The sequence below is a fragment of the Myxocyprinus asiaticus genome, chromosome 15, assembly GCF_019703515.2.
Source record: "Myxocyprinus asiaticus isolate MX2 ecotype Aquarium Trade chromosome 15, UBuf_Myxa_2, whole genome shotgun sequence".
NCBI lineage: Eukaryota > Metazoa > Chordata > Actinopteri > Cypriniformes > Catostomidae > Myxocyprinus > Myxocyprinus asiaticus.
The window spans coordinates 10,576,803-10,600,311 of record NC_059358.1 but is presented as its reverse complement, the minus strand read 5'-3'; the positions used below and the strand labels follow the sequence as shown (position 1 = coordinate 10,600,311).

The window sequence follows — 23,509 nt, the reverse complement described above, 5'->3', positions numbered from 1 at the left end:
AAAACATAACTTTCCAAAATTACCACATAAACAAACACCCGTTATCTAAAACTCCAAAACTGTGTCTTGCATTCCATTTGTCAGACTCAAAGGCCAGTGTAAAGAGATGAGATTTCAGACGTGACTTAAAAGTCTTCAATGATCATACTGGGCCCTGTCACGAACTGTTTATCCGGGAAAGTGACCCTTCAGGCAAAAAAAAAACAAAAAAGAAACACGTCATAATAAAAGCACGATTAAAAATAAAAACTAGATGCTTGAAACTGAAGAAATTGAATAAAAATATATTACAACTGTATAGTAAAATTTAATATTCACTGAAATAATAATAATAATAATAATTAATTAATCAAAATATCACAAGCAAGACAGCTATTGAATAAAATTTTGGCAAAAAAAATGCAATGACATGTTGAAAAGTTCTATTTTCACTTGTTACAAGTTTTAAGAATTTGCTGATTAGACACCATTTTGATGATGAAATGAAATTAAAATGTAATTATTAAACTATATTTATTAAAATAATTAGTAAATAATTAAAAATAACTAAACTGGTGTGTTCAATAACACATTATCATATTAGCATATTTTTGCTGTGGTATCTAATTTTAATACCGTGACAACGCTAATTGAAATTATGCTGCATATTGTGTATTTAAATTAAATCTTTATCACTTCTTTCCGAGCAAACACGCCTCCTTTCTATGTAAATTAGGCTCATTGTAGATTGCACTTCATTCACAAAAATTGCCTGGCAAAAGTATGTGGTAAAATGAATTTTATTTTAAAGAAATTTTTGTGAACATTTTCAACTGATCATTTCAGCAGTATTTAATCAAATAATCATCAAATGATGGAGAAGAGTGTTATAACCTGGCATACATCCAGATGCGCGGTGTCATCAAGTGCACATTCTGCATGTTTAAGAGATGATCCAGGTGTCTGGATCAAAGTGATGCTGTACAGTCCCGGCAGGGTGTGTCAAATACGGTGGTCTGTGGAACCCTCTGCTATATATCGCTCAGAATCGGACCAGAACTTCAAAAATTGCGTGTGCAAATTGCGTTCAGCTGCAATTTTGTGGGCGCGTTTGAGCTGTCGCCTTATTTGCATAATTTCATTAGGGAATCGGGCGCTAAACCAGCACAGAGAGCGCGTGCAAAAAAACTGTGCTTTGACCGGCCGCAATTCATTCTTAGTGAATCTGCTCCAGAGTGCAAGAGTGAGAGTGGGAAGGAAAACCTTTTCAAAAAGGGTACTGTAGTGGTTCCATTGTACAGTGGTGTTATTTCCATGGAATTTCCATGGTACTCAAAAGTTCTTAAAAGAATAACATGGTATTACCATGGTACATGTAAAAAAAAAAAAAAAAAAAAAACATTGTATCACCATAGAACCATGCCCCCCCAAAAAGTGGACAATGGAAAGGAAATGAGTTTTTCCCCTTAAAATTACACATTTCAGCATTAAGTCTGTAAGTAAATTTAGTCTTTCAATATGAATTTCTCAAAATTCAAAATGTTGTTATTGCAAATAATTATTTTTATAAGATCAAAGCAGGTGCTCTAATTTGTCATTTTTAATTTCATAACTTTTTGTAACAATCTATTTTTGTAACTATTACAATCTTATGAACCCCAAAGGAACTACAAACAAAGTCTTTCTAGCAAGTCAGTCCACTGTCGGCCATCTTTGGAATGCTCTCGGGAGGCTATTTTCAGTCATGCCAGTGCAGCTCCTATCTACTTGAATGGGGGAACACCGAAATCTCAAAAATGGTTGGTCAGGATTGCGATCAAAGAACATATTTCAAATCAGCAATAAAATGTGATAATAATGGAATCATAATTTGCGCTTCTTTACCTCATATTACGCTAAAACACATGCACGTTAGTGAGTTGATTGACAGGCGATGTCTGTATCTAAAGGGTGACTGGCTCTTTTACCTGTAAGGCGGGACTTCCTTTCTACATCTGTTGACCATTATGCGCTAGAGCTTCTTTGTTGGGCATTCCAATTTCCCCCATTAATTTAAATAAAAGTGGCCCATCTCTGCTAAATAGTCTCTGCTGAAAGCCCTCAGTTGGCAGATACTTCTTAAAATAAAAGTGGCAAAAGGCAAAAAAAAATAAAACAAATCACTCCCTATAAACCAGCTGCATTATGTCGGGTGGACAAACATCTCACCTTACATTTACAAGAACTGTTAAACAATGATAAGCATTGTGCAATTCTTTCCAGTGGCTGCACTTTCCTCACAAAAGGGATCGGTTCATCCTCATTGATCTCTTAATGGAACTGTTTTCAGCTAGATTGGAAGACAAATCAAAGCTGCTCATTGGCAGAGTGGGATTTTTTTATCTTATTGTTATTTTCCAGGCTTAACTGATATCAGTTCAATCAGCCTGAAACTCTGATCATCAAATTTGATAAATAAATTTACGACTAAAATCCCACAGTGGAGGCTTTAAATTGAATGCGTTTCAAGAGCAATTTCCTTTGCCTAAAGTGAGGGATTTCCAAAAGAGGAAGGAGAAAAGAGGAGTGACAGCGTTCTTCTCTAGGAATTAAAATGAATCCAAGCCAGTGTGACCAATTTAACAATTAAGATCAAAAACTGAAACGGGAGCCCTGTGAGGCTGAGGCTTGGTGCAGTTTAGCACGGGCCACGAGGACAGTGAGTTCTGATGACCTTGCCCTAATTCATCTTTAGGAAAAACACTATGGCTCTGGGCCACTCTAGATATCCTGTCAATAACCTATAGCACAATGGACAGCCAGGCCTGCCACGCTGGCATGAAGTTCAATTAAATCAGAGGACAGAGTATGGACAGAAAGATCAAAACAGGACAAATTCTGAGTAGGGAGAGATGTGCAAAGTGGTCTAGTCTCATTTAAACTGTTCTGTATTGTACCCATGCCAGAACGTTTTCTAAAAATCATGTTTACATCGTTATTAAAACATTAACCAAATTAAATATATTGTAACATACACAAACTAATCATACCCTGATATAAGTAATATTTTGTTCATGCTGCCCACCCACAAATATATTCCTCTGTCTTCCAGTAGCAGACATAACAATGACTGACAGATCTGACTTTACTACCAGTTGTCTCACACCCAAATAACCACATAAATACATGCATAGTTGCATACCATGAACACACACACACACACCCACTCTCCTTTCTCACCACCCCTGTCCGGCATTCAGTAACACTGATTCATACTGACCCAGACAGCTCTCCAGGGCCTCATTTCCAACCAAAAAAGATCATTCTGTAAAGCTTTGGCTTCCTCACAATAGTATATCCTGCAGCTGTCTCTGAACTTCTCCGAGCACACACACACACACTCGCTTAATCACAACAGCATGCATGTTAAGGCACAATTAAAATTTATGTCTCAAACAACCCCCAAAGACCCCATACACACACACAGAATGTGTGATCTTCAGAATAAGTCAGCACCGGGTGAAGTCTCCTGTGCACATTGCTATAATTGTCCTCTCTTAAGTGCACAAGCAGGGGATCATGGTCAAGTCCTTAGGCTAACCACAGCAGATGGGGAAAGAACTAATTGAACAAACCAAACCAACAGGCGAAAAACTGGTGGTCCAGGATGCCCCCGAGCAATTAGTCTCCTTCTGCTGTCTGAATATGACACTAAAAGGCACGGGAGACACGAAGATTCCAGAAAGCTACTTTTCATTATAATCTCATGACAGGTGATCGTTGTTGATACATTTAAGATATGTTATTTTTAGTTCTGTACAAAAAGCAGTCTGGAAGGGGAGGAGAGTAGGTGATTGTTTGCTAGTGGATTTATCGTCAAAGCATAAGTAATGAAGAGGTAATTAATGGGGGACTACTGGTAAACAAACCTCCTCAAATTTGACAGCATGCCTAAGTGAGCATCTCTTTCTATTTAGATGATCTCTAATCACCTGCCCAGGGCTTCCATCACAACTTTCTGCAACTTTCCTGTTCACACATTGTGAAGCTCACAGATAACAACACTCCCATTCCCTATTGTTTATCATTTCAGAAACACTCTGACATACATGTTACAAATTATGTGTTTTCATAATTACTTTATTTCATTTATTGAAAATCAACAATCTTTAAATATCATCATACAACCAGGGTTGGTGGAATTAGTTTCCACAACCCCCCCGGAATAACCCGGGGTAAAGTGCATTGCTCAAGATCACAATAGTGATGGCTCATGGCTCACCTCTTATGAGGACTGAACCAGAAACCTTCCAACTACCAGCCCTGAGACTTAACCACTACACTGCACCATCCCCATATAATAAAAGCATTTGAGGAACACATAGCTGCATAAGAATCAAGTTGCTTCAGAAGGTCAGACTCATGCTTGATTACCTCCAGACCTTCAAGGAAAAATGTCTCCAAACCTAGAAGACCCATGCTAAGATTCATGGTAAGCAATAAACATGCAAGTTATAGTGCTAGCTCTTTGATCAAGACCAGTGTTACAAGTAATACACGTTACTGAGTATTTTTTGGAAGTAACAGATCAAGCACCGCATTAACACAAGTAATGCTTTTTGAATGTACACCACAATGCAAAACTAAATTGCTCCCTTTATAATCAACAAAACCATCCACACTTGCAAAAGTGATCTCATGAGAATTTGTATGTATTTTTATGTAAAGTTTGGTTCTAGCAAATGTACATTTGCTTACGTTTGCATAAATACAGAAACGTACACTATTGACGTACTGACAGCATCTAAAAGTCATCACTTTACGTATTAACACCTTTAGAAACGTACAAATGTTTACATGTACTGTTTCAATACATTAATATTGAATTAATCGAATTAATCAGCTAATTTTATTGCATTTTTAATCAATGAGTTTAGCTTTTAAATGCCATCACATTTATTTAACACAGTTGATGCATTTACCTAATTTGACATTAATTTAATGGTTTCGTTCAGTTCTCTGTGATTTCTGCTGCCCTTATCAATGTTTTAAAAGTTTATATCACTTTAATCAATTTAAAATATTAAAATGAATAAAAATTCTGTAATCATTTAATCATTCTTTAAGCATTTAATTTTGATGATGTTTGCCACGGGACACAAAAAGGAGTTTTCAGAATATGCCAAAAAACTAAATAACCAACAAAAGCACCATAAAGCAATCACAAAAGTAATCCATTTCATTCATTCGCTATAATCCAAATCTTTAAATTGCTTTGTGTGAAGAACAGACCCAAATCCAAGCCTTTTACTCAACGATCTCCGTGTTCATCCGCCGTTGCGCCCACCATAACCGTCAACACAAGTTGGTTTAGTTTTCAAAATTAAAAAATTGCCTCCTCAAGAAGCACGACATGGGATTTACGGCAGCAATGTTGAATGCTCATTGGCTCTCTCTTGTCTCAAACGGTCACAAAAAAATGTACTCAAAAATATTTATGTTTTAGATGCTTTCAAAATGTCTATTTAGCTACACTACATAAAGCTACTATATTGTCTTTATAGTGTCTATACAAACGCACAAAAAGTTCCATTTAAATATTACAAATATTAACATAAAAAATCTACGTATTTTAATGAGATCAGGCTGACAATGCATATAAAAAAGAAATCTCCAAGCCAAGCATAGTGCTACTATTCACGAAGAGAGAGCGTCAGTCAACTGACGGATATTTTTTTTTTTTATTCAGAAGTAAACTAACATATTACTTGCCATAAAAAGTAATAATGAAACGTAGTTTGTTACTTTTTATTGGCGTAATAAAATAAAGGACCCTTTTCACATTTCTGGGTTTGAAACTATAAGTAAACTACAGCAGAGCAAACTTCAATAGAAGTACATGGGAGGCCTTAGCAAATATTATTTCTGCATTCCCATTTGCTCCAGCAGCAAAATAAAAAATATCTACTATGTTTCCACAGCTTTCTAAAAGAGGGAATAAAAGTTAGCTGTGGGTGACACCAGTCGAGAGAGAAAGTTGCCAAATTTACTGTCACTCCATCAGTAGAGTTATATTTGAAACCACACTGCATCAGTCTTAAATTAGTGCCATGATAATATAACACAAAGAATAAGGTTAATTACATTAAATAATAAAAAATGTTAAACATAAAAAGTTTGCTAGATTTAAACTGCTAAATTAAGGTGGAAATGTGTCATTACAGTCTGTGATATAACACATTACTTTTAGAAGAACTGTTCCCGGACACTCCCCAACACTCTTCACCTGTCCTTAGCTGTCAGTGAGCACATGGTCTGCATTTACTTTCCAGTATCTTCATAGGAGTTGGCAGGCTTCTTTCAACTCTGAGCATGCACTGAGCCTGAGTGTGTGTTAAAAGAGGCAGTCCTCTGAACAATCTAGAGCATGTGGGAGACAAAAGGGCAAGCAGCCCCTAATTACACCTACAGTACACTCAACATGTTTTAGCGTCACCAGGGAGAAGCAGGACAATTGGAATATAACTGGGTTTTGGACCAAAGGGAGACCACTAAACTCCACTACCTCAAAGCTGTGAACTGCATACGTACTCGTTGCTCTCTGCCCTTGCACTAACTGGCCCCATTTTTATTTGGTTTTATTGACATGAATGACGTGACTGAGGCTGACAGTGTCCAATAACTGAATAGAAGACAGATGGAAAATACATGAGCTGATTGCTGAGGGTTACTAATAATGCACATTCATTAGCGACAGTGAAGATCTCATTAAACATACAGGAAATATCATGTGGATCAGAGGGGCATTCGAAGTCACCCTAGAGGAAATGTTGTGGCTCAGAGGCTGCTCTTTTATAACTCATGACACTTAATGGCGTTCTAAATTATGCCTTAAGTATGTTTTAGATTCTCAGAAGTTTCTCTTAAAATAAAAAAATAGAAAATAGAATATATATCAAATTAATGTGGATAGCATAGCAAAGACAATTTGCTCTTGAAAGAATTTGGTGAGAAATGTTTGAGTCATAATGAAATCACTGAATTTTGATTGCAGGGTTTGGCATAGCAAATCTGACACAGTTTGAGACATTGCTGAGCTCTCTTATGAAACTCTAGAGAAGACATGTGTGATTACAATTTATTTTCCTCTGAGAAACATCTGAGAAGCAAAAGATTTTGCAGTCTATCAGAATCAATTGAGACATGAAAGATGTAATTTGTGATTTTTCTTTCCTATGGGATCTTCTGACTTCTGAAGGGTCAGTGCATCCTTGTCTTTTTTCCATCACTTGTTGCCTTTTTCTTACATGTTTCCAATAATTTACCCTTGCTTCCTCTTTTGTTCTTCAAGCAGACTGTGTTCTGTGAGAGATAAAGTTGCTCTTTTGTGAAGACTTTAAAACTTTCATGGGTGCATGGATTCCTTAAGGGTGCAAAAGAAGGCTCTATGTGCATGACATACAAGCCATTATCAGTGTTTACCAAGCCAAAGAAGGCACCACAGGGATGGTCTTTATGAGGATTAGAAAGCTGCCTCGCGGTCCCGACTGTGTGTGCTGCATAGTAATGCTAATGCTAATTGTGCAGGACAAACTGTTAAGCCTCTGTGCTCTATGAGTGGATTCATGATTAAATGGCAAGTGACGCTGGGGTGAGTCAACCATACTGGTGTCTCTAATCCAGCACTGCTGTTATACAAATGTGACAGGCCAATAATATAAGATATATGCTGAGGGCATTTGAGCATCACAAGACAAAGTGGGTGGAGGTCCGTATGCACTGAAATAAAAAAAAACATTATAATTTCAGGCCCTGTGCCAAATGTCTTTGTGGTCCTCTTTCAAGTTCACAATCTGGTGAAGTAATGCCAGATAGACCTTTGGGTCCACGTAATCACACAGGAACTTGACATGTTGCTACCAAATGTTCCGGTACACTGACATCGACCCGTTCTGCCGAGTTACTGACAAGTGCCATCTCTCATCAGACACTTTTGCATCAATTCAAATGTGTTTACCTTTTCCTGTGGTGCAGCCTCTGAGACATGGGTTCTGGTCCAATGGGAACCAGGAAGCAATCGCAATTACATAATTAATGATGGGTGCGATTTGGTGGTTGCATTTTCCCTCTAAGATTAAATTTTTACACCACTGACGGTTAGGTGTAGGGTTGGGGTTTGGGTTAAGGCATATGGTTGATAAAATATGCATTTCTATTAATTGTTTTACATAATTTACAACTAAAATACAACTCTGTTTGCAACTCACTTTTGGTGCAATGCTATGGACCTTTTATCTGGAACCTGGAGCTCCCATTCATTCAACAACACTTCCAGATTTGGCCATTGGGGGGAGTAGCTGAATTTCAGTAAATACTGTCCGATTTCATCCGAATTGTATTCTAGCCGAAATCACAGTGAGATCAGTCTGGTTGGGTATCCACAGTATGATTGCTTATTAGGGATGGGCATTTTGGTCATTTTGTGTACTCGAGTACTTGAAGTAATTACTCGAGTACTCGTCGAGTACTCAGGCGAGGGGCACATAGACATGTATATATATTGTATGTACATATTTGTTATACATCTTTGCTTGGCTGCTGCATTGTGTGTCATTGTTCCAGAGTCTATTCATTATTATAGGCTGTTATAATGTAGTCTGTTACAATAAGTACAAAAGAGGGCATAATCAAAATATGATTCATGATATTTTTACATTATGTAAAGTCTCACTTGTCAAATCAGTGAAACAATGATCAGAAGGCAGGTCCCTGTTCTTCCTTCAAGTTACCGTAATAAGCTTAGTAAGTGTGCACCACTGTTTCTGAACCATGTACAGGGTTCATACAGCTTAAGGCAAGTTAGATTTAAGACTTTTTAAGACTTTTTAATGCTACTCGGAATGAAATTGAAGACCAACTTTACAATAACCAGAACTGAAGAAAAAAAATGACATCAATTACTTAGGGTTAGGGACAATTTTGCCCAAATGTTTATTGTGACATAAATCATTACTTTTTTGGTCCAGTGAAAAAGTTAGATGATATACTTCAAATGTAAAACTTTTTTAGAGTGGAACACATAGAAAACAATAACATAAAACAACATAACCATGAATCATCAGTAAAAAGGCACAATTGGCTGAGAACTATATTTCTCGTATTCGTTATGTGCTTTCATGATGGAATGCATTTAATGCATATTCAAAATACACAACTAAAAAGCCAATAATAATGTGTCACTCTGAGGCAAATGTATTGTGTGTGTGTGTGTGTGTGTGTGTGTGTGTGTGTGTGTGTGTGTGTGTGTGTGTGTGTGTGTGCGTGCATATCTGGTTAATAACAATGTGATATCTGATGGAATCAGATGGTAATACCATGGTACTCTGAGATACAATTACAATATTTATGTACTATTCTGTATTTACATTTTGATTCAAAGTACTTGAAAGAATACCATGGTACTATCATGGTAATTTGATATATGATTACCATATTTATATACTGTACAAAAAAATACATTTAAATGGTGCTTCAATGTAATTCAAAGAATACTATGGTACTACGGCATGTCATTATATGATTAACTTATTCATATACCATTCTCTTAACATGGTGTCCCCAGGTAATGGTACATGTCGAAAAAACATGGTAATGCCATGGTACTTTTTTGATGTTTTCATGTAGGCTACTAAATGTTTTAACTCTTTTGGTGGTAAAATGTTTTTACCTGCAGTGCCGTTCACAAGCTGTTGAACGTGTTGAACTTAATAAAGACCTTCATCACTGGCAAACAATAGGACGCATTTTCAGGTTTGGTTTCAATTGATTGTAGATCCACTGCAACCAGTGTTATCTTAATTTTCCATATTTTAAAATATTCCATGAGCACGTTACCAAGTGAGATCAGCAGTTCAGCAGTGCGTGCGTGAGCTTTCAGAGTAATTCAGGTTAAATCACGAACCGATTCGGACCGCTTTGCTACCATGTTTGACCAATTCATTGTAAAGAACCGACTCAGATGAGCGATTCATTTGTGAGTTGGATATCTTTAGTTATGATTCAAAACTGGCGATAGTAAACATCGGTGTAAGGTGTAGCAGTGTAGCTTTTGTTAAAGCTACCTACCTAATCAAAAATATAGATTCGCTACTGACAAGCTACTTGATTTAAAAACTAGTGAAGCTACCACCGCACTACTCAGAAATGTAGTATTTGTAGCGAAGCTACAGCCCATCACTGTTAAATAGCCAATTTTCTTTGAATTTGCACTTCCCCATGTCATCGCTAGCTAGCAGACAGTGCATCTGCTCTGAGCATCCCGGCCGCAAACAAAATATAAGTGTTGTTGGTTCCACTATCCTGATCTGTGTGAAATTATTTAAAAAAATAGATTTTACAGATTATTTTGTGATTTTAAATTGCAATGTCAGAAAAAAACGATTAATAAAATCCTACTTCCCATGTCTTGGCATTTTTAAGACTTTTGAAAGATTGATTTAAGACATTTTAATACCAATTAAGGCCTTATTTTTAGATTACCAAATTCAATGCCTTTTAAGACTTTTTAAGGATCCGCGGGAACACTGATGAATCTGCAAACCACGGTTGGCGTGACTGGAGACTAGAGGTTGACCAATATATCGGTTTTGCCGAAAAATCGGCACCGATAACAGATTTCTGGAACTATTGGTTATCGGCAAAAATCCACACTGATAGTTTTTCCCATTGCGTCCAGTGCTGGAGCAGCTGGGAAGGGTCAGCTTTCATTATACAGTATGAGAGCGGCCTCTAGAGGCGAAATAAAAACTATCACTTCACTGATGCCTTGGGGTGTTTGTTTTGACACGTGAGACTACCCTCTGCATGGAGTGGAACACTTCAGATGTGGATTTAAAACATCAACAACGAAAAGATAAGTACACAGTACACTACAGTACACGTTGTCATATCATTATAAAGTAATTAATTTGTTGACTAGATGCTGCATTAGTAGAGAACAGCAGTATGTTTTCCGACAAGGCTGAGAGGACGCTAACATTAAAGCTAACCTCAAGCGGTTAGAACAATGTGACAAAAATACACGCAAGTCCTACCCAAATGTTTAAATGTCATGACTGTTACCATCTATTACCATCTATTTGCATTAGTTTATATCCAGCTGGTCACGTTTATGCATTCGTTAGCCAGCTAAGTTGCATATTTAAAGCTAGTGACGTGAGAAAGCAAATTAATATCTTCATGCAGCCGAGAGAAACGTATAAACAAATCAGAAACGCATCTGATTTCAATTAATTTTTTTTTTATCCTCACTATAATACGATGACTTCAGATCAATCACATTCTTGAACTAAAAAAGGCTACACACAGTGCAACAAATACAGTTTAACAGAAAGCAGTTGTCTCAGTATGCTTTTAAAGTTCTTTTTAATTAGACACATCATCTAAAAAACAGCGCTCCTGCATGAGACGCTGAATAAACAAACACAAAGGTAAACAAAGACATTCGTCTAGTGCATGTTTACATAGGAAAAAAAATGGATGGTTGCAAAAGCGTTCGGTGTGAACAGCCCCTTACAGTTTTGGAGGTCTCTGGCCATTGTGTCTTGTTCTCTTATAAGCGTTTCTCAGATTAAGCAATGAGTTGTTTAAATGCTTTGTCAGGAATGATGTTCAACTTGGAAATGTGTGTCTCGAGATCCTTGCGTTTGGTTCCATTCTGTTGTATTCCGTCTGTTTGAACAGCCCCTGGCCTGGTCTCATTGTCTGAGCCGCTTCACCACCAAGCTCAGCCGAATACCACTGCTATCTGTGAATATTGCTACTCTACATACAACTGTGCTGAATAAAAAACAATGTGGTGTTTTGCTGTTATTATGAAGCTTGATTCTGGAGTAGTAGGAATCAGTGCAAGTGTAACACCATGTGAACTGTCTATTGAAGTGTTTTCCCCCCTCATTTTACTTTTTACTTAACATTTGACAATATGGACCGACTAAAACTTTTTATTTATTAATTTTATGCACATTAGTTGAAAATGAAATACTCATTTTTAACAGCCAGGATAGGAATGTTCTATGCAATAATATATCGTTGCTGAATGGTTTATGTATTTATTGCACTCTCTTGTGGACTAAGGAAACAACATCATTTAAAAATCAGCTGACTTTAAAATTAGAATATTAGTTCATATATATTAATATTTATATATCTATTTCATTTAAAAAAGTACAATACATTTTCATGGTTCAGTTAGTACTGTTTATTTTTGTAATAAAGTTCAGCACTATTTTACTTTGAGTTATTTTTTCATTCAGTATCAATTTTAAAAACTATAGGTTGATTAATCAGTTATCGGCAGGTACCACCCAACTTAGCTATCGGTATCTGTAAAATCCACTATCGGTCGACCTCTACTGGAGATGCAATAACCATCATGTTTTAAAACACAGTGTTAAGTTGAAAATAGTTTTAAAGACCCTGTGTTCTGTTACATTCAGCTGTGCTTCATCTAGATGTTTGAAAGAAAGATTTTGCCAAGAGTTTAGAGCACTGTCTTTGCCCCTGACTTAAAGTCACACTGCGCTCTGTTGGAGTTTGTTGCTGTGATGATTCATGCTTCCTCCCATTAAACTCGGAAATGTAAACTTCATACTGGGAAAACTGCAATGGAATGCCACTTTATGTTGACTTACAACTTGTGCGGAAATCTTCAGCTCTGATTTCGCTGAAATGCAGGTGTGTGACATCACGCAAACATGTCGCCACTGAGGGAGATTTACAGTCAATGTTAAACCTTCACTTTTATTAAAAAATATACATTAATGAGTCAAAGTTTCTACATTACTGTATATGACAATAAAACTTGTTTAGCAAACATTTGCAGAGTCAGATGTTCAAAACACAGTGGATTAAACTTTATTTTGATTACCGTAAACCTGTAGAACAAACGCTAGCATTGCAGCATCGTTTATCAGTTTGGTTGCTATGAGATGTCTCTGTTGACAATAAAGGTACTGCTGAAAATCACAATGTAATCAATCTCAAAATTATAAAAAGGCCCCTCTTTGACATGTTAGTGTATAGTTGTCAGGTATTTATCAATGATTTTCGAATTCAGTGAAAAGTCATGTCAAGCATTTCCATTATCAATCATCATTTTCATGATCGATCATTGCTGTCACTTCCGAGAACTCGGGTACTCGAGTACTCATGCCCATCCCTATTGCTTTTGGACTGTTCTCTTGTTCTAGTTTCCTTAAGAAGCAATGAAGAAAACTACTGAAATGAGCGATCCCGACAGAGAACAACAACTATTTAAAGTTTAAGTTGGAGTAAAAATTAGCTCAATTGTGCAGTGTGGCACGGCAGTCATAATAAGTCGAAGTAGTTAATGATATCAATGTAACTAAACTCGGGCCACAAAAATTAAATATGCTTAAGCATTGAACCAAAAGAGCTAACTGGGTTTACTACCTGGGAGAAGATATATTATGAGTTCTATATCAAAGACTACTGGAACTGTGAGTGAGAGTGATTCTACTCTGTTAACACAGATGGGACTTTCTTATCTAAACTGTGCACATAAATGGGACAAAACAAACAGTTTTGTTCCAAAAGCACTCAAACTAACTATGTTAGCAGCATACGGCTAAACAATGGATTCAAAAATAATTGTCTCCCAGTAGACCTTGCATTGGCTTGACTTGACCGTACAAGCATTTACAGAGAGAGAGTACTTCAAACTGCCAGCTGAAAAATAAGATACAAAGCTCTTCTGCTGCCAACAGGACTGTGTTCCCATTGTGCTGAATTCTCACAGAAGTGTTGAGAGGACACTCCAGTGCATTGTTTAAAAGCGCCGATTCTGTTGAAAACAGCATCGACTGGAACTGTGAGTTCTTGGCTTTGTAGATCAGCCATGTGTTAGGCAGACACTACACAGGCTCGTAAGTACAGAACAGGGCTTCTTGTTTAATTTTAAAGGACCATATCTGTGCTCTATACTAGTGGTCGACTGATATTTACATTTACATCTACATTTACATGTATTAGTTTGGCAGACGCTTTTATCCAAAGCGGCTTACAAAAGAGGAAAACAAAAGCGAATCATCTTAAGGAGACAGTGGTATGAAAAGTGCCATACTACAAAGTTTCACTAGCATCATAATAGTATTCAAAACAGATTAAAAGTGCAACAAGAATTTTTTATTTATTTATTTATTTATTTATTTTTATTAATGACTGGTTAAGTGCTTATGGAAAAGAAGTGTTTTTAGTCATATTTTGAAGACAGAGAGTGAGTCAGTTTCACGGATAGAGTTGGGAAGGTCATTCCACCATCATGGTATGATGAAGCTGAAAGTCCGGGAAAGTGTTTTGGTGCCTCTTTGTGTTGGTACAACAAGGCGACGTTCCTTAGCCGACCGCAGGCTTCTAGTGGGCACGTAGCTCTGCATAAATGATTTTAGGTATGGTGGAGCAGACCCAGTGACTGTTCTGTATGCCAGCATCAGAGCCTTGAATTGATACATGCATCAACCGGCAGCCAGTGGAGAGAGACAAGGAGTGGTGTAACATGCGCTCTCTTTGGTTCATTAAAGACCAGACATGCTGCTGCATTCTGGATCATTTGCAGGGGTCTAATTGCACATGCAGGGAGGCCTGCAATGAGAGCATTACAGTAGTCCAGTCTAGTTATGACAAGTGACTGGACATGCAGTTGTGTGGCATGTTCAGAGAGGAAGGGTCTTATCTTCCAGATGTTGTAGAGTGTAAATCTACATGATCTTGCGGTCTTTGAGATGTGGTCTGTGAAATTTAGTCTGTTGTCGATGGTTACCCCTAGATTTCTGACCGTTTTGGAAAGCGTTACTGTAGGATATGGGTTTTTTAATGGCCGATGCTGATATCCAGAGAGCAGGGTGGCCTATAAGCCGATACAATGTTGATATATAACATAGTAAATAACATAAACATAAAAATGCTAATAATAATAATAATACTAATAAACTCTTATTTAGCGCTATATTTACTCAATTTCACACAAAACTTTAACTTTGTAAAAAAGAATTAAAAAAATTATATTGTATTTTAAATGGTAGATGGCAGTTTCTTCTGATTTCTGTTTAGTCATCAAATTTTAGTAATTTTTTTTGCACATGAAGAAATTGTTAATATATTAGGAAGAAGGAAATAATAGTACACACAGTAGTCCAGCAACCATGGATGGCATGTCCACGTTAGCAATCGCATTTACTCAGAAAATACAGAATCAAACCAATTGTACATACAGTGCATAGTGAATAAGACATTTATTTATAGCACACGTGAAGCACTTTTACCTTGAAGTTGCATCAGAGACAATTTAGCAGAAAAGGGCCACTTCTATTAAAATGACTGAGAGAAATTAGAATGCCCAACTGCAGCCAACGGTCAACGGATGTAAAAAGGCAGTCCCGCCTTACAGATAAAAGAGTCAATCACCTTTTAGATACTGACATCACCTGTCAATCAAGTCAAGAATGCGCATGCGCATTAGATATAAAAGCTGCGTAATCTGAGGTAAAGAAGCACCATTTATGATACCAGTGTTGTCAGATTTTACTGCTGATTTGAAATATGTTCTTTGATCTTAATCTTGATCAACCGTTTTGGAGATTTCAGTCTTTCCCCATTCAAGTAAACAGGAGCTGCACTGTCATGACTGGAAATAGCTTCCCGAGAGCATTCCAAACATGGCCGACAGTGGACTGACTTGCTAGAAAGACTTTGGTTGCACTCATGCGCTAGTGCAGATCCAGCGAGCAGCAGCAATCTCCTGACAGTTTAAACAGCCTGGATTGCCTGCTTGGACTGTAACCACTGACCATCATGATTTGTGAATCAGAGGAACTTTTGATCCTGATCCTGAAGTTTTTATTCTGGATGATAGAATACACGCTTCAGAGGAAGATATTAGATGAGTGCTCGACGGGAAGAAAACGCTGGATTTTTGTGAAGTTCGTGAATTACATCTGTTTAAACGAGATATCTGCATATTTGCAAATGATATGTAATAGAAGTTTTATTGATATTTGCCTTTTATCATTAGAAAAGAAAGTTAAAAGTGACAGGGAACTGCTGAGGAGAGGCTGATAGAATACGTGCTTTGGAGGTAAATAAATGAGCGCTCCACAGGATGCTGGATCTGCTTGTCAGTGTGAGGTTGGTTTATTACATCTGTTTAAACAAGATGTGTGCATATTAGCAGACGGTATATATGACATTAGTTTTATATATTTGCCTTTATCTCATTAGACAAGACAGTTAATGTTACAGGGAACTGTTGAGGAGAGAGAGGGAGAATGAAACAGGCGAGCGCTTTAACATTATGAGCTGAAATGCGTCTGCCGCGGCTCTGATTTGCGGACCATTTAAATGAGACTGTGTTGCATACCGGTCTATTATTGTAGTAACACAATGGCACGTAACAACAAAATGAACCGAAACTGGCTGTTTACATGTCTCAGTCGCTTCACATGCAAGCAGTCAATTTTCGGCCTCGCTGATATATCTGTCGACCACTGCTCTATACTGCTAATAATGAAGCTTTCAAACAAGCTCTCATCCCAAGTTAAATTATCCTGTAATTCTCCAATCAGAGGATACAAGGTAATTAGACAAAGCATTTCTCAAAGGTCCAAGGAAACTTCACAAAAGTGCATATTATAACTCTATGCTTTCAAGGTGAAACAAGGAGGCATTATTTCAGAAGAGGAACACCCAGACAATTTCAATAAACATGTCAAGTCGTATATTCATCCGATCTCTGAAATCAATCTATAAAACAATCACTGAAGTGACCTCAATCAGAATATCAAACAATCCCAATGATGTATTCAGGTGATGGACTGGACCTTTGCTTGAAAAAACAAACATTTGCGTCTCTCAACGTATACTACACATCCTGCCTCAGCGAAGATATTTGAGAACACATGTGCTGTCTGGTGAATTCCAGGTGAATAAATATCACTAATTACCCCAAACAAACAACGAACGAAGGTTTGCTTGTAGAGCTCTGATTAACTCTGAAGACCTGCATGACCTAAATCACTTAAGCTAAACTTACAGTCTTAATTAGAAGGCTTTCTCCATAACATTTATGTTCACTTGAACTCCGTTCCTTGATGATACCAGCTGACCTCATTTCATTTTAGCCAACATGTCGTAAGGTATTCGTTCTACAATAATTCAACATAGTTACCCATTGAAGTGCATTACCTCAGGTTAGTATAACAGACAAGGATGTGGAAATCATTAGAAAGGGGAATTTGGCAAGTGTAATCAATTCCAAGAATATATTAAATGAATACCCCTCAAACACACACTTTTCAAATCGTTCCTTCGCCCCTGATCACTGTTGTGACACTTTTGAAGATTTCTGCAGGAAAGGCTTTGGCGTATTCCAAATCCAATCTCAGTGGACTCTGAAGCTAATTGCCACTTTCTCTAAGATATGTTTACCTGATTGCCGAACTGCTGAGGACAAACATCTCACACTTGCGTAAAAAGGGGACTAGTCAAACTTGACCTCCCAAGCACACTGGAACACTAGAAGTGGGACAGCAATTTTAGAACATTACCACAGTGCAGTATAGATTACTGTATATACACAGCTACAATGGAATTCTAATCATCTAATGCACAGTGGTCTCTCATCGCATTTAAACAACAGTAGGCACCACAACAATACAGTAAAAGTGCAATACAATACACACCACATGCTGCATCTTTTCAACTCAATCAAAAGCTCTTGACTATATGCTTTGCAGATGGTTCTGTAATACATATTATACTGTATGTTTTAATATAATAGCATATGTGATTTTTTCAACTTCAGTTTTCAGATGGTGCATTATTACATAAGGTTTAGAATTAACAGTGCAAGAAATTTCACAAATTAGCCACAGATTGGAAATTCGTGCGCTTTGCTTTATGGAATAGCTGGAAACCCCTTGACAATGTGAATATCGAGGGTCCAGGTGGAACGGAATCGATATGTTTGCGCTTTGAATTTCCATCAATATTTCATTATCAATATGGTATCTTGTTTCCGGGGTTTATTTGCTGGGGCGTGTGAAAATGCAGTGCAGAGGAAAAACTGACAAAACTTAACTCTGATTTATTGCTATAGCCTTAAAGGTATATTCTGGATTCAATACAAGTGAAGCATGTGTGTCAAAATATTGATTACCACAAAAATTATTTTCGACTTAATTTCGACAGCAAAATTTGAGGTTAGTGAGGCACTTACAATGGAAGTGAATGGGACCCATTTTTTAGGGTTTAAAGGCAGAAATGTGAAGCTAATAGTTTTATAAAAGCACTTGCATTAATTCTTCTATTTAAACGTGTGTATTATTTGAACTGCAAAAGTTGTCGTTTTTACGGTAAAATTGTAAAATTGGCTATAACTTTAAACAGAAAACGTTAGTAAGTGATTTTTATCACACTAAAATCATGCTAACACGCATATTGTTTACGTCTTGTGGCTATACTTTTGAAACAGTGAGTTTTTTTTTTTTTTTTTTTTTTAAGAAAAGGATGGACGAGTTGAAATTCATTTTTGTGGTAATCAATATTATGCCACAAAAGCTGTAGATTGATCTTAATTTGCAGTGAACCCGGAATATTCCTTTAATGATTGGTCTAACGGGTATTCATTTAAAGTGTAGTAATTAATTTATAGCCATTGTTAAGAATGTCAAATAAGTTTTCAACAGCAGATATCATGTAGCCTTCTATATGTAAAACATCAGAATGACAAGGGGGGAAAATACATAAGACAAATGTCCACCTGCTGGTCAAATTTCCCTGTAAACATTTAAGGCGTTATACATTGAATTAAAAGGCTGTATGACATACCTCTCGTGTTATGAATTTTAACCGTGACCTCAGCCGTTGACATCAAACGGTGTGCTAAATACACGCGTCCCAACTCTCTTTCTATCTGGACCGGTGAGTTCCCTTCAGAAAGCACCTCGAACCACTTCTTCTCGAACTTCTGGTCCGGTACCGTAAAGATCAAGTCTCCAACTTTCACATCTTCAGAAACTGTAACGGTGTAAGACAGTTCTTCAGAAATAGCTCTTGGCTTCCTACCTCGACTTTGAACTTCGCTGTGAACTTCTGTCCTTTCATTTTGTATGTTAAATTGTCGCGTATTGTCGTTTTGATCGAGTATCTCGATTTGAATCGTCAGTTCTTCAGTCGCGTTGTTGCAGCCCGGCAGGTGCGCGCTCAATGTATAGCTCGGTTTGAATTCCCTATCAAAAGTTTTGGTGGTTTTTAAAACGAATCCAGTGTTCTCCTGATATTCAAGTGAAAAATCCGATGAATCCTGTCCTGTTAAAATTGTTTTCCGTCCTGGCAAGATTGATTCTTGGCATTTGGCTCCCAAAGGTAAAGCAAACCCAGCGACCACTGTTCCAGCCGGCGCGTTTTCCTCAACTTGCCCATAAAATATAGTACAATTCACAATCTCGATGGTAAAGACAAACAAAATAACCAAAATGCATGCACAAGGAAATCTAAAACAATTCGGATCCCGTAAATGTGCCTTCATGTTTCCATCAACTCTGCCACTGTGTCCGTTTTTTAAAAGAATCTGACCTTTATCCTTTATGCATCAATTATAGGCTACAATATGCAGCCCAAGTAGACCTTAAATAAACTGAAGTAGTTCAAATGAATATCTGATGCAAATCAGCACAATTTCCATACAAAGGGAGCTACAGAAGTTTTCAATGCAAGATGTTAATGTTTTGCGTGTGGCTCCTCGACCGGCATCATTCAACATACTCTCATTCAAACATCCACTGATACGCAGCATCTCCAGACTCCATGTGGTACCCTGGACCCCGCCCATAACATTTAAGCCAATCACAATGACGGAGAGGTCGGACTGGGCGGTTAAACACGCCTATATTATTTAAATATAGCTCTCTCCAGCTTGAGATGCGAATATAGGGGAGTGGTTTAAAATAAACGGTCGTTATTTCTATGGAACTCTTCAGGCTTTGATTTTTTCAATAATATGTGTACAGTGACAGAGTTGTTGGCTATTTATTTATACACTTTTTCTGTAAGGTTTTGAGCAGTCTCATGATGCTGCCATTGCTGTGTGAATGTGTTCTTGCGCTAAACACTAGACGCAACGCAACACATAAAAGAACGCAGGTGTCTCGAGATGCGCTTTAAAAAGTTGACATTCTTGTTAACCTCTGGCGCTTCTGCGCGAGACAATGAAAACCTTTTTTTTTATTATTTAATTTATTTTTTTGTTCATAATTAAACTCTTGTATACAGATAGTATCTCTCCGACATCTTAACATAAAATTTAATTATGAACGACATTATATAATCTCTCCAGTCATCACCAAACCTTGTACATATAGTAAATAAATACAATGGAACAAACATTTATGAATGTAGAGCCCCATGCATCATGTCTACTCAACTTCAGATCCTTCAGTATTTTGGATTTATTCGATATTTTGGCTAAATTCGAAAGTCTTTCTTCACCTGTTACGTTTACCACAAGCAGGTTTGATGATGTACTATAGGGATACTGAAAGCTAATTGGATAACCGTTACCTCTAACCATAAGTAAGTGGCGGATTTAGGCATGGGCGACATGGGTAGTTGCCCAGGGCGGCATCTTGCGGCGGGGGGCGGCATGAGGCACCCACACAGACCCACCCCACCGGTCCCCCTCCCAACGGTCAACAACTTTGGGGGCGTATTGAAGCGGGTTTCGCCTAGGGCGCCATACAAGCTAGAACCGCTACTGACCATAAGGATTGGTTAATTATGCTGAACTTTATTTTTTGCTTTTTCGGCGTTATGCATGTGCAGGTGCATTCATGCTAGTTGGTCAGTTTGCTAACATAAGGATTCAAAGCTAAACTATTAGCTATTAGATAAGTTATCTACTAATACTGAGATGTATTTTGCGCACAGACACCGTTACATCATACAGAAAAGATAATGATATGTTGTTTTCCTGATTTTATTCTGTTTTTCTAATAGTTCTTATTATAATGGGATACTGTTTTTGTTAAATGTCAAAACGTATTTGGTCCAAAGTCTTTAGAAATGTTTGTAAGTAGGCAATATATTAACTGTTGCAAGCTTTGTTATGCAGTTTAACCACCAGAGATCTTTAAAAGTGCACTCAGTAATTTTTTCCTCATTAAAAAAGTTTTAATCCTAAAGAAATAGTAATTTTGAAACATGTATAAAATCATGAGCACTCAACATGAGATGAAGACTCCAGTCATATCAGTAACCTTATAAATGCTGTTTTATTCTACATTGAGAGGGTCTCCTCATGGTGGCTGCCATGTTAGAATCACATGACCAGCGGAATACTACTCGCTGACACCCTGTCTACACTAGACGCGAGCGGCGCGATGCGGCAAAAGCAAATCGCTCACATTTTAATCAATGATGCTGTGAATTCTACAGTGAATGCGTCCATCGTGCTACGTCTTGTCGCAGTGACAGTAAATGGATGCTCCGTTCTATTTTGTGCTGCACGTGCTGGTGCTACTCCTGCCAACAAGACAAATAAATGGTTTAGAACGTTCGCTTTGACGTGTCCAGTGTAGACAGCCTCAAAGCGTTGTGACACGACAACATTCACATCCAGAGAAGAAAGAATGTAAAACTCAGTAACCGTCCTGTTATTGTACACTTTCACTCATGGATTAAATAAATCAAGGCTAACTGGGAATAATGGATTTTTACAATGGCATCTGTAACTGAAAACTATTGATTTTGAATGATGCGACATTCACACTGCTAGGTGTCAGTCTAAGTCCAAGATGACACACACAAAAGGAGTTCACCTTTAACCTTCCTGTTATGTTCAGATAATTTTTTACCTGTTCAAGAGCTAAAAACAGTGAAAAACAAATCTTTAAAACATATTTGTACATTTATATTCTGAAATTAAAAACAAAATTGAATAAAAAACAAAATTCTGTATTTGTTTAAAAAAGAATTTTTTTTAAGTATTCTAATTATCATCTTTTTATGTTAATAAACCATTTTGATGCAACAATTCTTTTCATGATAATAATTCATTTTTTTTTTTTTTCATTTGGTAATTAGTGCTTCTTTGTAAGTGGAAGGTACTCTGTGATGTACTATTATAGAAATGCATGATGGGCCCATATACTGCATGTATTGTCACGGTAAAGAGATGAATAGGATGGGCTTGATTCCAGTCTCTTCTCTTGATATGTAACAATGCATTTCAACTCAAAGCTCTTTTCAAATGGAAATTAAATCAACGGATATGCGTGCAATTATGGACTGAGGCTTCATTACCCTAGTGTATTTTTTTTCCCTCGGCTCTGCATGGATCTGCAACCATACTGTGTACTTTTAGGGTAGATGGCTACCCATGTTTGGGCATTTGTAAATAGCCACAAAGAAAATGGTTCTCAATTTTAGGTTTTTAAACTCTTATCATTACTCCTTTCTCTGTGTGAATATACAATTCTCAGGGCTTTGTTTACACAAAGAAACACTGTTGTGATAATGTCTCTTTTTTAGAAAATGGCATTGTATGATTGTACAGTTTTGTGCACGTCCATATTGTGCTCAGATGTGCACTAAACCTTTGTCAGTTGTGATGAATGAGAGCGATGCCAAATATGAGGAGAGGTGGAAAAAAAGATCCACACATGGAAATATTTATCCTTATTCATATCAGCAACTCAACATGTGCTTCACCTTGTCAAACCTTGAATATAATCATTCCCATATTAAAGAGTATATACAAGATGTGACATGACATAACCTCTCTGAAATACGTTAATACCACTTCAATCGAAACCTCATTTCCCTCTTCAAAATTTCTTTGAAGATTTCTTGATTTTTCAAGAAAGAACTGTCTCTTGAATGCAGTGGTGTGCTCTCACTGAAAGATGTGCGCACACTTTAAATGGATTAAAGAAATCACCTGCATCTTTCTCTAAAGTATATTAGACTTGTTTAAGCATGAAAGCCCCCACAGCAGCCCGCCTCCTCCTCCTCACCTCTCTTTGAGAAGCATAATGCAAATTACAGCAATTTACCCCAAGAGGCAGTGTGTATGTGTGACAGCAGAATGGGTTTGTAGTTGACGGTGTCAAATGTTGTGTCACAGCCACTCACGCCAGTCTTTCATCATATTTTGGCATGCCTCTCTGTGGAAAAGTGACAGGAATGGAGAGGGAAAGACGGCAATCTCGCAAACCTTGAGTTTCTCCGTCAAAGGTCACCAGAGCTGACAGGAATTCTCTCTCTCCCCATCATTGGCTTGTTTCCTCCACATTTCCATCTGTACTCTGTGTCTTCTCTTGCTTTCCATCCCTCCTTCGCGCTCACCTCCTTCTCTTTAATCTGAAAACTGACAGTCAAATGAATGCCAGGTTGATTTCTTTGCCTCCGCCCTTCTTGTATCACAGACAGAGAAAGAATTATTCAATAGTCGAGAGGAGCCCTGCTCGTCCATCTCCTT

The 23,509-nt window shown here is 37.4% G+C and overlaps 1 protein-coding gene across 1 annotated transcript in view; it reads right to left on the bottom strand.

Annotated features, from left to right (window-relative positions):
* LOC127453442 (neural-cadherin-like) overlaps positions 1–19,561 on the bottom strand; it is a 212,896-nt gene extending 193,335 nt beyond the window's left edge. Inside the window, exon 1 of the mRNA XM_051719776.1 lies at positions 18,862–19,561. Within this exon, the coding sequence (XP_051575736.1) occupies positions 18,862–19,561 (700 nt within the window). The remainder of the gene's footprint in view (positions 1–18,861) is intronic.
* Between the last annotated feature and the right edge of the window lie 3,948 nt (positions 19,562–23,509).